At 41.7% G+C, this 15,408-nt stretch overlaps 1 protein-coding gene across 1 annotated transcript in view; it reads right to left on the reverse strand.

Moving 5' to 3' along the window:
* Positions 1-2,081: 2,081 nt before the first annotated feature.
* LOC140470913 (immunoglobulin superfamily member 1-like) overlaps positions 2,082-15,408 on the reverse strand; it is a 43,446-nt gene continuing 30,119 nt past the window's right edge. Inside the window, exons 4-9 of the mRNA XM_072566853.1 lie at positions 9,415-9,714; positions 8,503-8,802; positions 7,060-7,359; positions 5,758-6,057; positions 4,841-5,134; positions 2,082-2,329 (exon numbers count right to left, since the gene is read on the reverse strand). Of these exons, the coding sequence (XP_072422954.1) occupies positions 2,238-2,329; positions 4,841-5,134; positions 5,758-6,057; positions 7,060-7,359; positions 8,503-8,802; positions 9,415-9,714 (1,586 nt within the window). The 3' untranslated portion in view covers positions 2,082-2,237. The remainder of the gene's footprint in view (positions 2,330-4,840; positions 5,135-5,757; positions 6,058-7,059; positions 7,360-8,502; positions 8,803-9,414; positions 9,715-15,408) is intronic.

A 15,408-nucleotide genomic window follows, 5' to 3' on the forward strand; every position in this document is an offset into this window, starting at 1 on the left:
ACTTCTTTGTTCCATGGCTCTGGCACAGGAGGTGGCGAAATATGGTGGAAGGGCATTGCAGTGATAACGAGGTGGGCCGAGAGATGTATCTCCAGTAATAGTTAATATAACACTGATGAGGAGATGGCGATGGATGAATATCACAGTGAAAGATAGCATTTGAGGACTGATAAATTCCATGCTTATTGTGTATAATGTGCCCATGTAGTAAAGCATTGGAGAAGAGACAGAGACATAGGCATCATCAATGTAGATAAACCTGCTTAGGACTGATGGTATTTGAATAGGAAATGAAAGTTTTGGATCAAGGATATTGCCCACAAAATTAAGAAAAACGAAAAGGGAAAGAGGCTGCTGGCACAATAAAAATCATTTCCACCAGGACATAGCGTCTGCACAATCATACTCAAGAAAACATGAGATGCACTTTTTTATTCTTGAAACACACATCTAATCATACAGTACCCAGAGATCAGCATCGTCAACATTATTTTCGAATATAGCATAATAATTCAGAAAATTGAACTGTCAAAAGGGGAAGTATATTGTTGTATGCTCAGCAAATGGTGGACTAGCCCAAATTATATATAATTCTCGTCGAAATTGCAGCTCCTTATATAAGTGGAAGAAATATTTCTCATACACAAACCTTTTGGTTTTCAGATATTCTCTGAAGGGTTAGCAGGTATTTTTTTTTTATTGGTTATTTTCTTTTCGATTTTACTGTGTCAATAGCACAGTTTCAGATCCTTGCACCACATGGAACAAAGGTCGAAAATATTAATGACCTTGTACCTATTTTATGAGCCTTTTGCATGCAACGGCACAACTCCATCCATGAAATGCTTGCAAGAAGCATCATTACATTTTTTTCTGCTCTTTTTATGTGGCCGTCTCGACCTGCACTTTCGTGTGTTGCCATTGTACTGAGATTCCGTATCGTGCTGTTGGGAGAGATACTGCTAGCAACCACTTTTCATCAATCAGTGATAGATCGTGTATTTATTGTGGTGGAATAGATAAGCACCACTTGTGATTTTGGCCAATAATGATTACGGATTATGCAAACACAATGTTTCAGTCTTTTGTCTGTGAGAATCAAATGGAATTTCCCAACGCTGTCAATGGATTTATAGTCTTTCATTTTGTAGTTTAGGATTCTATTAATCAGCTCATGTGAACTCTGTTCCCCTGAGAGCAGTTGTTTGTTGAGTCATTGAAGTTTAGCATGTGTCATTCACATACCGTGATTATGATTAAACTAACTAGACGGGAACGGGTTGGTGGTATCTATTAATTAAATCAATCTGTCTCATTAGCAGTTTTTTGAGTGCATGTGAAGGGGGGGGGCGGGTAAATTTATTGTTACGATCACAAAAAATAGCACAAGGAAAGCAAGGAAAAAGAGTTCCCTGGAGTTTGACCCAATGAGAGAGAATAAGTGGCGAAATACTTCATAGTCAGAATTGCATAGGATTGGAATGGAATTTGCAAGCACGTTTTCTGTTCTCGTGTACCTTTGCTCTTGTCCATTGAGATGGAGTTTCGGAGTTACTGCAGAAGCATCTGCAACGAATTTCTGCAGTGTGTTTTTAAATTAGATTAGATTAGATATGGATACTTTTTATTGACGCAATGTAAACAGAAGAGCGAATCAATGTTTGTGGATGAGATTTCAATCAAGCTGGCTGACTCGTCATTTGTGCATGAAGGTTATTGAGTGTTAAAAGATCTGCAACCACTCTGGAAAATTCGGATATTCCAACAGACGTCTGCCTTATGCCTTGTCGACATTATATGGATGTTCGGAAATTGGGAAGCGAATTACTCACTGCAATATTCCTAGACTCTGAACTTCCCCAGTATCATTTGCATTTATAGTTCAGTTCAGTTCATTGCTCATTACATGTTAAATTCCCAGTTTGTGGACAGTAGCACTTTCAATGATGGCAATGCCATTTAATGTCAAGGTGCTTCAATTGTTTGTTTATTTGTGGTCTCAATTGCCTGCCGTTGGTGCAGATTACGTGGTCCACTAATGGACAATGCTCATGTTGTGACTCTGTCTTTTGCAGCAGGAGAAAATGTAATCACTTTATTTACGTTTGATAAACGAGAGAATACAGTTCAATCACGCAAATACGTAAACTTTGCAACGGTTTCGTTTTTAACATAATTTTGTCAAAGGATGAGCTCCTGTATACTTTCTGTCTTCATGGTACATTGCTGGAATGGGTTTATTCTGTTAGCAGGATGATTAAACTCCCAAGAAGGACAAAGCCAAACAGATACAAAGGACTAAAATACACATTGGATGCTCCGTTCCGGTCTATAAAAATGTGAAGACAGAAAAAAGAATATCAACAGAGATTTCTTCTGTACACCGAAAATACCAGTTGATCTTTCTGTCTTTCAATCTCGTTCGCCCCTTTGGTTCCCAACTTGTTTCCAATTACTTTTATAACTCGGACAAATCTTATCCTCACGTCCAGATATGCCCATGGCCCAGTGCCTCCTCCCTCTCTCTGAACCCAACGACACGAGATAGGCAAGAATTGAGCGTCAAGATGAGTCCATTCGAATAAGAGAATAAGAAATGGAGAAGTCTGAAGATAATAGTTAGGATTAAAGCATAATCGGACGTTTTGAACATGACACTGAGAACTGTGGAGTTTGGAGGATATTAAAGCAATAGAAGTACTGTACACAGTTCTAGTCTGCATAGAATCCCGACAGTATCGACGTAGGCCCTTCAGCCACACTACATTTCAAAGAGTAACCCACCCAGACCTATCATTCACAGGTACGGGCCTCCCCGGAGCTAGGGTGGGGGTGGGGGTGGGGGTGGGGGTGGGGGTGGGGGTGGTGGTGGGGGCGGGGGTGGAGGGGTGGGGGTGGAGGGGTGGGGGTGGGGATGGGTATGGGTATGGGGGTGGGTGTGGGGGTGGGGGTGGGGGTGGGGGGGTGGGTGGTGGTGGTGGTTGTGGTGGTGCTGATGAAGAAAGTGGGCGGCACGGTTGCACAGTGGTTAGCACTGCTGCTTCACAGCGCCAGAGACCCGGGTTCAAATCCCGCCTCAGGCAACTGTCTGTGTGGAGTTTGCACATTCTCCCCGTGTCTGCGTGGGTTTCCTCCGGGTACTCTGGTTTCCTCCCACAGTCCAAAAAAATGTGCAGGTTAGGTAAATTGGCCATGCTAAATTGCCCATAGTGTTAGGTGAAGGGGTAAATATAGGGGAATGGGTCTGGGTAAGTTGCTCTTCAGAGGGTCAGTGTGGACTTGTTGGGCCAAAGGGCCTGTTTCCACACTGTAAGTAATCTAATCATCAGCCCCTATTATCCTTTGCTTAACCCTTAATAATACATCGAACCTCCACATGCCTGAACACTATCGGCAACTTAGCATGGCTAATTCACCTAATCTGTACATCTTTGGACTGTGGGAGGAAACCCGAGCACCCGGATGAAAACCACGCCAGGGGGAGAATGTCCGAACTCCACGCAGACAGACTCCCAAGGCTGGAATCGAATCAAGGTCTCCAGCACTGTGGGGCAGCAGTGCTAACCAATCAGCCACTCCGCCATCCTGTCTCCTTATCTGAGGAAGGATATGCTGGCTTTGGAGGTGGTGCACAGGAAGTTCATCAGGTTGATTCCAGAGAAGACAGGGTTACCCTATGAGGAGAGATTGAGCCGCCTAGGGCTGTAGTCGCTAGAAATTAGACAACGAGAGAGGATCTTCGAAAAACATTAAAAATTATTAAAGTTTAGAAAGGATTGATGCAGTCAAGGTGTTTCCGCTGATTGGTGAGATTAAGACGAGGAAACATGGCTTCAAGATAAGGAGGAGTGGATTTTAGACAAAGATGAGGACGATCTTCGTTTCCCAGAGAGTAGTGAATCTATGGAATTCTGTGCCAAAAGAAGCAGCTTCATTAAATATGTTCAAAACACAGTTTCTGCCTGAAGGGGAAATAAGGGTTATGAGGATATTACAGTTTGGAGGAGTAGGGACGAGATTGTAGATGGATTAGCCATGACCTTTGTGAATGGTAGAGAAGTCTCGATGGGCCAAATAGCCGACTGCTGCTTCTATTTCTCTAAACATCTGAATCTATGATAGCGGAGGTGCCGAGAAATTGAGAGACATTAAATGGTAATGAAAAGTTTAACGTCTGAGGGAGGCTATAGGGTTAGTGAGGCCATGGAAATATTTGAATATATGATGAGCATTCAAGACATTGAGAAGGTTATAAAAACATTGAATAACCTATACAATAACAGGAAGAAGAAGTTGAAAGATGCAGAAGATGTTTGTAAAGTTGCCAAGAGGCATAAATTAGGCGTGTTGGATGGTATTTGAATGGAGAAGGAGAGTTGTTGTGGATTAATGAAAAATAAATAAATTTATCGACATTTCTGAACAAAGGATGACTAGAATCTTAATACGGTGACCATGCTGGACACAGAGCTATTAATGTCATTGAGTACAGCATATGGGGAAACTGAAGTTCACAGAGCATGGCCGATTTGGGCCCATGCAGGGAGTGACATAAAAGTCAAGGCAAGACTGAAAAGAAGTGTGTAGGTGGGTAACAGCAGCTTACGAGCCAAGGCAAGAATAGAGCACGCCAAAGATTCTGAAATGGAATCGTTGGCACAGGTATCACGGGATTCATAATCAGATGTTCATCTCGGGGTAGGAGAATCGTGGCTTCAGATATGGCCCGAGATTAATTATATATTCAGGTAAAGTGAGGGCAGTCTTCAGTATTCTACAGGGTATAGGTTGATCTGATGTGTACATTCCAGATCATGCTGTGAAGAACATTGTCACTTACCTCTCACTGTCACCAGCACCGGTTCGCTGGTTGGTGAATAATGCTTCGTTTCATTTACTTTTCTCGCATATTGGCACTTGTATTTCCAAGTTCCAGCTCTTGTTAGGACGTGGAAAGAAGTGAATTGAACAAAGCCGGCTACCGATCTGGAAAGACTCTGCTCGCCAACTGGATGGAGATAATACCAGCCACCAGAGCTCAGAATGGATCCTGAGCAGGTCAAACGTATTGTATTCCCTCTATTGACCACCCCGGACGGTGGGTGGACAGAAATCCTGGCCGTCGGGAGAATATCTGAAATTGGAATGGCATAAAGCTGAATCGATGCAAGTAGATTTGATGGCAATCAGAATCAATTAAGTTTCGGTTACGTGACAAACGTGGAGCACACATGACACGCTTTGGAACAACAGCATGCCTCTATGAGAATTATAATATTCTGACATCGGCTTAGGCATTTGAACACACCTAAACTCCTGAATCCACTTTATCATCCCCACCCCTCATTGTAAGCACTGGGCGAGATCTGTAATGTTGGAGAATTAGGCATATACTATCAAACTTCAGCTCCATCAACGAGCCACCTTCCACCCGTTGACAACAGAAAGAATGTTCCACCATCAGAGGACGATACATCCCGCATAAGACTTGAGTTCAGAAATGGTTTCCTTATTTACCAGCGAGAAACAATTTCCTGAAATAACCTAATCAACCACTGGAGGGAGGCATCATTCACGGTGCTGCCCATCAAGCACTGTCAATTGTGGTGTCATGATAAATAACTTTTCCATAAGTCCACAGGCGCAAACTCTTGAGCCATAAAATCAGATAGTACATTGGAATAAAATGCCATTATGCCAAACGGACTTTTTAAAAATAATGACATTCAGAGAGGTCTTAAATAACATCATCCTTACCAGTTATATTGATCTCCATAAAGTCACTGGGGGGTGATTTATAAACTGCTCCTTTCACAGTAGCTAAGCAATGGCAGGCGTACAACCCACTCTCCTTTGGCTCAAGGTCTCTCATTTTGTAGGTGACTGATACCTCAGAATCTGACACTTGCCGTGTAGCAACAGGTGTCTTGCCATATTTCTTGTTCAAATGAGAGGTCTGACAGGGGTAGTTGCTGCTACAATTAATCTGAACGCTGTCCCCGACTGTGACGACACCAGAAGCTGGCACCACGGATATTGTTGGCTTTGGTAGCTCAGCTGTAATAAATAGAGATCACAGAAAATTAAAATGTCTATTAATACACAAGAAAATAAAAGGAAGCAAAGATGAGCAAATTTGCATTGGAGTCTAAAGAATACTTGAAACGTGGTACTAGAAAGGGAAGAAAAATTGCAATGTATTTATGTTTTAATGGTGATTTCATACATCGCCTTATCAATCAATTCTAAAATTTGCATTCAATGGTTGGGGAATGAGGTCGGGGATGTGGGTAGGGGTGGGGTTGGGGGGGCGGGGGTAGGTGGTTGTGGCAGCCTTTCAGCGATCATCATCTAAAACGTCCATAAACGTAGGATAATTCTATTGCACCTCGCAGCACAAAACAGTAACGCCCAAACATGGTGACCAACGAAATTTTATTCCAGTTCCTATTAATCAAACATATCATTCCTTACATAAACAGTCTAACACTGTACAAAAGTACTCTTGATTCTTGCTCTGTTTATATTTAAAATTGTTCAATAGATGTTAAACGAGTAAAAGAAATTTACATATGAATGACAAATTGTCTTAGATCCATCTCGTAATGGATCTTTTTGGCAAATGTTCTCGTAAGCCTGTAAATTATTGTGAGATTCCAGTCCTATATTGTCGACAATAAACAGTGCAGAAGCTAAAATCAGTAAATTCTGACGTTGCCTAAGGAGCAGCTTATACCAATTGACCTGACCTGCACATCTTTGAACTGCAGGAGCACCCGGAGGAAACCCACGCAGACAATGTGCAATCTCCACACAGTCAGTCGCCTGAGGCAGGAAATGAACCCGGGTCTCCGGCGCTGTGAGGCAGCAGTGCTAACCACTGTGCCACCGTGCCGCCCACATTAATAGCTAAAATAGCAGAATTAATAGCTAAAATGAAAGAACAGATATGCTACCATGCAGACCATGGAATTCGAATATTACGGTTCGAAAATCCTGAAATTGGGATTTTTTTGTGAGAATGTGAAACAGAGATATTTCAATGCATATATCACTCACCAGTTACAACGATGTTCACAAAGTTACTACATAACGTTTCATATACCTCTTCATTTGCCATTTTCACAAAACTGCAGCAGAACTTCCCACTTTCAGCCGGTACAAGGTCTTGCATGTTGAAGGTGACTGACCATTCGGATCCGGAGTTATTGTGAATATCAAAAGGTTTGTTGACATATTTCTTGTATAGATGAGAGGCGATGCTTGGCGAGCTGGAGTTACAGGTAATTTGAACTCGCCCACCCACACTTATGGCACCAAAGGCTGGCTCCATATGTATCGTTGGCTTTGAAATATCATCTGTAACCAAGCACATTCAAGCAGAATTTGGCAATCTTGTCAAAGCAGTGGAACCATTGTGACATTGTGATGGGAAATTTACGCATAAACAGTGTGGAAGTGAGGTTAACCAGTTCTGTTATGAGCCTCGAATCCCAAACATACACACACGCACACACACACACACACACACACACTTCAGCGAAGGGAAATAATTTCTTATCATCGATTCTCGCAGCCACTTGGTACATGTTGTCAGTTTCAGTAAGGTTGTTAATTGTTTATCTTGACGAACAAGAAAGTTGACTAGTCGATCAACATTGTCCTCATACTCCATTTGCACACATCAAAACAACATCAGAGAGCCATCCTCATTGTCATGATTGCGGTGAGGCAGTGAAGTATTCAGCTGCAAATCGTTGGTAAATCCAACTTTTATACATTACAAACAGTTTATTTATGCACATGTGTCACAATACCCATAGTATTTCCAGCTGTGTTGGGGCTTGGTAAACTCAATTTTCTGGACTGTTGGCTTGTAATGCAGTGTTGCTCATAACGTTCTTTCAGTTCCTGCAACAGCCGGGTTTAACATGAACTTCCTTCTTCCCCACCTTTCTCCTCCCTTGAAGTCTGGTGGTCCTCAGGTTAAGCCATCACACAGAGCAGACATTACGGAATTATATATGGCCCTAAGTGTGCAGTGGTCCAGGCCATGAACGGCTCGAAATGAAACTGCTTATGCAACAATCTGAAACACGGACAAACATTTCAACTGGAAATGCATAAAAGAATGGTAAGGACGGAGCTGCAGAAGGTAAAATCTCCATGGTACGGCTGACCTCCAGTACAGTTCTATCGTCGGAGAAAGACCCCTGAAGGTTGTCTATTCAGAGGACCATGATACATCAATGGAGGGGAAAGCTGAGGTAGAGGGACATTAAGATCGGCTGCTGCAGGAATTGAACTCACGTTACGAGCAACACTGGGGTGCAACACAAACCACGAGTCCAGAAAACTGAGCTTTATGAAGCTCCAACGCAGATCCGAAAACACGCTGAATTGTAGCAGGCTTGCATGAAAACAAAAACAGTTCAAATGTGCAAAAGTTGGAATGTTACGAGAATGATGAGAGCGATGTCGTTTCAGTAGAATTTTACTCACATGTAACATTCAGCTTTACAGTGTCACTTCGGGATGAAGTATATTCTGTGCCTTGTAAAGTTTTCGCAAAACTACAGCTGTACTCTCCACTATCCAGCGTTTCAAGGTCTTCAATGGTGAAGGTAACTGTCTGATCAGAGTCTGATACGTTCTTGGTTAATATAGGAATTCTGCTATTATTTTTGTACAGGCGGGCGATGTGGCTTGGATAGCTGCTAGTGCAGTTGATTTGAACTTCTCCCCCGACTGTCACCGCACCCGAGGCTGGTTCTAGAGAGATCGTGGGTTTTGGAATTACATCTGCAAAAAAAAATAGAGGAAGAAAATCAAATCCACCATCCTTGCATAAGCAGGTGAAGCAGAACTTAAGAAATGCCGAGAAACGGTGCAGGAAAAGGACAACACACTGGTCATAGGAATGGCACAAGTTTTTCAAATGATGACATTTGACAAATTTGCTTGTTTAAGGAAGTGAAGGCTGAGTGGCAATTTTTTTTGAGATTTTCAAGGTAAGGAACTGATGGGGAGTGATATGTAGGAAGATTTTTATTTTCCGTTGGCTTCACTGTTTAGAATCAAATGGAAGGTGATGTGCAAAGGAAGCAGAAGGGCTGACGATGAGTTAGGGGCGGGAGAAAGGGCCAATATGACAAGTCATTTTCGTCTCTAATATGCTGACTGAAACGACAGCGGTAACAGATCCAATGGAATATTTCAAAAGTGTACTCCGATACGTTGTTGGCAATGAACAGTGGAGGATAATAGGTAAAAGTAGGGAAAGGAAGATTATTTGAAGAAACAGCATTTAAAGACAGAGCCCATTCGCAGACGCGCTGGATGTCCTTAACTGTGATATATTCGCTTATTACTTGTATTGGTTTTCTATTTATAACCTAATTAATTATTTCTTACCTGTTATGATTATCTCTGTGGGCTCACTGAGACGTGAATATTCCCAAGTCTTGTTGTTGTCGAAGAATTTTTGATATTTACACATGTAAGAATTGTGTCCTATTGATTTCCTGTCCTCCCGATTCTGGAAGGTCGCAACGTGGCTCACCTCAACGAAAGACGAGATTGGATCAGTGTAATTCCTGTAGAAGTCAACATTGCAGCGCGTGAGAGGGAAATGGCAGGTCAATAAAAACTCTTCTCCTGGCAGAATTATCTTCAGTGGTGGGTCCAGGGTCATGGTTGGTTGGGGTAGTGCAACTAAATGATGAACAAAACGTAAAGCATTTCATACACGATACAACCATTCATTCGTTAATCATTGCAACATGTTTCGAGTACAGGAGTTGTTGTAGTTATACAGACCCTTGGTGAAGCCACATCTAGAAAGAAGTTCGTGGTCTCGAGGGACTGTCCTGAAGGTTCAGCAGTCTCATTCCAGGATACCGGGACTGATGTATGAGGAGAGTTGACTAGGTGAGGATTGCTTTCACTGGCATCCAGATGAAAGACAAGGGATCTCACGTAGACTCATAAATTTCGAGCAGGAATATACAGGGTAGATGCAATGAGGATATACCTGATGGTGCTTGTGTTCAGAAGCAAGAGTCACAAGCTGAGTATTCGAGGTACACCATTTAGGACTGTAATATGGAAATATTTCCCAAAGATTGGTGAGCCTGTGGAATTCATTCCCGCCGGAAGTAGTTGATGCCAATGCATTGAATGTGTTCAAGAGGCAGCAAGGTGCAGCATATGGGGCCAATGGGAGCAAAGGTTACGGAGAGAAAGCAGTGTTAGGCTAGAGAGTTGGAAGGTCAAGCATGATCGTGATGAATGGCGGAACATTGCCCAAAGGACAGAATGGCTTCCTCCTGCTCCTATCTGCTATGTTTCTATGCTTGACTGTGTCAGCCTCATACACGATTATGGTTGCCGCATCCACAACGTTATAAATGTGCATCTGACAGTGCAAAACTTAGGATCTAGCAGGAAATAGAACATATTGTGTTGATTTCCAGCAGAAAATTAAAATGCCACAAGTCCCAAATGAACGTAAAACGTCCTGAAGAAAATGAACAGATCTGATAGCTTCTGTGGAGTGAGACACAGAGGAAATTATTGCAGTCTTCTTTGACATCTTCAGAATAGAAGTGTTCTCCCACATTTTTGAAGATAGTAAATCTGCAATTATTTCAATGAAGTGCAGGAATAAGGCGGGCCTGTAAACCTGCATTTGCGTCAATGCCAGCAGAGGGACTTTCAATTGAATCGGCTTCAGAAGGTTAAGGTGAATTTAAAGGGGAAACAATGAAGCACACAATTTCAACATGTTTCAATGAAAGGGTGCAAGCATCAATATTGAGGGACGTACAGTATTGGATTCGTAGAAAAGAAAGTGTGTTATAGCAGAAGCCGAGTGTTTAAAATAGCTAAATGAGATGTTATTTTAAGAGAGCTAAAATGTGACATGAAAGATTACTAGCAGTTAAAGGAGTAGGAAATACCAAGTTCACTTACAGGTGTATGAAGGGTAAAAGGATACACTTTTTTTTAGAGAAAAAATAGGGCCTGATAAGAATCTGGTAATTCGTGCATGGAGTTAAACGGTGTTCTTATATTTCGAAATCGATACCTTATGCTGGTGTTCACAGGTGAGAGCGATGATGTGTTACAGAAATCAAGGAGCAAGTCTCTGGTGGAATTAAAAACATTAGCATGATCAGTGTTGTGGTTCTGTGTGATATCTAGAACAGAAAAATCCAGGACAGGATGAAATGCATTGCATGTTGTTGAATGGGACGCTTGTGGAATTTTCCATTGCTCTCTGACTACAGGAGAGATATTAGATGGCTGTAGAACAGTCAATGAAGTTTCAAAATTCAAGAGGGAAGCAAGAGATTAAAGAAACGGTGAGTCTTACCTCGCTGTTGGGAAACGATTGGAACTAATTCTGAGAGATTCGAAAGGGAGGGATTAATCAAGAGCAATCAATATGATTTTGTCATGCAGCCTTCATGGCAGACCAACTGCATTAAGATTTTTTGTAGAGATGACCAGTGGTGTAGATGACAGAAATACTTCTAATATAATGTTCTTGGACACCAAAAGGCTTTAGATGCATCGGATACTCATAACAAAGATAGGAGTACGTGTGCTCCAAGGATATTTAAGACCATAAGACATAGGAGTGGAAGTAAGGCCATTCGGCCCATCGAGTCCACTCGATCATGGCTGCTGGGCACTCGATCATGGCTGCTGGGCACTTCAACTCCACTTACCCGCATTCTCCCCGTAGCCCTTAATTCCCCGAGACAACAAGAATCTATCAATCTCTGCCTTGAAGACATTTAGCGTCCCGGCCTCCACTGCACTCTGCCGCAATGAATTCCACAGGCCCACCACTCTCTGGCTGAAGAAATGTCTCCACATTTCTGTTCTGAATTTACCCCCTCTAATTCTAAGGCTCTGTCCACGGGTCCTAGTCTCCTCACCTAACGGAAACAATTTCCTAGCATCCACCCTTTCCAAGCCATGTTTTATCTTGTACGTCTCTATTAAGTCTCCCCTTAATCTTCTAAACTCCAATGAATACAATCCCAAGATCCTCAGCCGTTCCTCATATGTTAGGCCTACCATTCCAGGGATCATCCGTGTGAATCTCCGCTGGACACGTTCCAGTGCCAGTATGTCCTTCCTGAGGTGTGGGGACCAAAACTGGACACAGTACTCCAAATGGGGCCTAACCAGAGCTTTGTAAAGTCTCAGTAGCACAATGGTGTTTTTATATTCCAACGCTCTTGGGATAAGTATTTGACAAAATTAAGCTAGAATTAGCTAATGGCAAGCAAGAGAGCATGATAGTTGAAGGATGTTCCTTATCCAATTGGAGTCTGTGTTAGGGGGTCGCACATGCGTCAGGTTTGGTGGCCTTGGTGTTTATGGAAAAGAGCAGGACTGGAATACAAACAAAGGTGAGGTTCTAAAAGTGGAAGAAGATAATTTAAGTTTACAGAAATGTACAGACAAGCTGGTCAGATAGGCTGATCAGCGCCAAATCGAGTTCAATCCAAGAAAAAGAAAGTGTGGGGGATATACCCTTTGTATGGCAAACAATGTAAGGAGCATGTGTTGAACGGTAGGACACTGGATGGAACCAAAGATTAGATGGTCATTGGCCTGCTTGTATATTTAAGGTATCAACTTTAAGTTATTGAGAGGGCACATGCCATGATTTCCTTTCTTGACCAAGACATAGAAAGAAATTGCAGAGATGATATACTGCAAATGCAGAAAACGTTGGGTAGACAACAGCTCGGATGCTAAATGCAGTTCTGAAATCTAAATTATAGAAGGGTGTGACCGCACTGAAGATGGTTCAGACAAGCTAGAGAAAGGCTTTGGTTGGTCTACAGAGGATTAGTTGTGAAGAAATATTGGACAGTCTGGGGTCGATTTCCTTATACCAAATGGAATTGAGCGGGGGCATAATTGAAGTGTACCAAATTTTGAGGAACATAAATAGAGCACACAAGAAGAGCGTCATCGGATTATTGGAGGAAACAATGATAGATTTAAGATTATGGTAGTGTAGACTGCTTAGAGGAAATACGTGGGAAAAAATAAGAGACATGTGGTTAAAATCTCGAACTTGCTACCTGTAATGTTATTAAAGGCAGAAGCACTCATAACATTTCAAAATGTATGTTGATACATACTTGAAATGCCAAAACATGCAAATTTTTGGGGTCTTGTGCTCGGAAATTGGATTGGCATTGTAAGATGGTCATGTCGACCAGCACTTTCAAGATGGGTCTAAGGACATTTTCTATGTTATCCATCTCTGTGACTCAATGATTTCACAGTCTAAAAAAACGATTCACTCAATTTCCCTTCGTAGTGTAATTGCATGATCCAAAGCAGCATTCTTATGAACTTTCATTTTCCTTTCTTTTACCGCCAATTGCCTAACTTTATCGCAAGCAGATCATTTCTTTGGAAACGTGATTTTGACTCATCAGCAAGGCCAAATTCTAGAAAGTACAGCACACTATTTATTAATCAGCGGCTGTATTTCCTGTTTTCTTGTCTAAACAAGATATTGTCGTAGAATAAAGAAACTGACATGGCATCACGGCATCAATTCTGCTTCTTTAAAGTCACAGATTGTAGGATGAGATAATTCAGATGGCACTGTCGACCTGTGGAACTGTGGAATGAGCTTTTGAAATAACTTAGTTCTCGTTCCTTCGACTTTGTGCCAGTTGCTGTTCTAATTAACAATCTATTTCTCTTCTCAAATAAAATATCTCACGCGGTGCATTCCAGAATCTCCCCACGTATGGTGTGCAAAACATTTTTTTTTCTGATGACATTTCCCTTATCAATTAACTGTTTGCAGTTCTGTCTGCTTTCCACATGCACCCACGACAGGAAGCAGTTTCTCCCGACCTTCCAGATAATGTAATCGAGCGAATAATGAACAGAGCCAGACTGGGTGGGAACGGGTTCAAATCCTAGTTTCGCAACCGGTGAAGGATTAATTCCGATGATAAATCGGAAATACTTCTGGTGTCAAGCTTCGAAGTGTAGGGAATGTTAAAGCTGTTCTCTGAGTTATGTCAATAACTCGTTATGTCAATAATGAGATCTATGTTTTTGTGGTTTCACCATAATAAACGTAAGTGGAATCAGTTTAAGTTGAAAATGTATTCGCATATTCTGTGATATTATTATCTCATTGAGCAGGTTACGAATGCCCTATATTTCTCAAAATGGTCCCTGTATTGTCAAGTGTTGGGGTTTGGGCAGTGTCGACTGTAGTTAGTGGTGTAATTTCTTGTTCTTTTTTTTCTTTGAAGTCACGTTGAGAATAGGGTGTAGTTGGTAAATTGGCTATCAGTTAATTGACTACATCAATATAGGATAATAAGCTGACTTTAAATCTCTGAATTAGAAAAGTATGTGGTATTTTTCCTTCAAAACATCTGGGTCACGAATGCCTTTAAAGGAGGTAAATCTGTTGTCCTTGCTAATTCTGACCATCAAGTGCCAGGATTCAGCCTAAGTGCTTGGCCTAGAATTGCATGCTGACACTGCAATGTGTCACAGTGATCGACTCTGTCACTGTGGATAACCATCTCCCTCAGTGATTTACTAGTGTCCCTGAGGTGGGCACCCCGTCAGTGAGGCACACTGATTAAGCTTGTGTGAAGAATTAATTATGCAACCAAAAAAGTCTCTCTGAAATGATGACACACAGAGGAGTTCCTGCATCGGTGGTATTGAAGCGTTGCAATTGATCTTGAATAAACATAAGTTTATATTCTTCTCTCTGAGACGTGATTCCAACTAAAGCAAGCCTTTCGTCAATGGTTTCCAAAGGCCAGAATTTGCTTGGGCTCCTTGAAATCATATTCTGGATTAGTGGTGCTGGAAGAGCACAGCCGTTCAGGCAGCATCCAAGTAGCTACTTGGATGCTGCCTGAACTGCTGTGCTCTTCCAGCACCACTAATCCAGAATCTGATTTCCAGCATCTGCAGTCATTGTTTTTACCTCTTTGAAATCATAATCAATCTGATGCTGCCTTCATGTCAACATTATTCGTTCTCACCACAGCTCTCTAAAGTTCCAAATGCTTACCATGAAGAATTCGAAATTTATCTCTGGCCAGTACTGTCTGCAAAATGCATAGTTGTCCAATATAATTACGAATTCAGTTTTATCTCTACCTGTATGCTCAAAATAAACCAAGGTAATTACTTAATCTTATTCTGCAGGAAAATGTAACACTGGGAATCTTTGAGAAGTATTAGAAATCTTGGAATAGATCACATAGAAATGTAACTAGATAAAGAACCCCTCAAATAATCTAAGGAAGTAAAGTTTCACGACAAAAGCATTTATGTTGTGCAGAAGCAACCAGTTTTGAAATAGGTGTGAACCAAAAAGAT

This window comes from Chiloscyllium punctatum, chromosome 52 (assembly GCF_047496795.1).
Source record: "Chiloscyllium punctatum isolate Juve2018m chromosome 52, sChiPun1.3, whole genome shotgun sequence".
Lineage (NCBI taxonomy): Eukaryota > Metazoa > Chordata > Chondrichthyes > Orectolobiformes > Hemiscylliidae > Chiloscyllium > Chiloscyllium punctatum.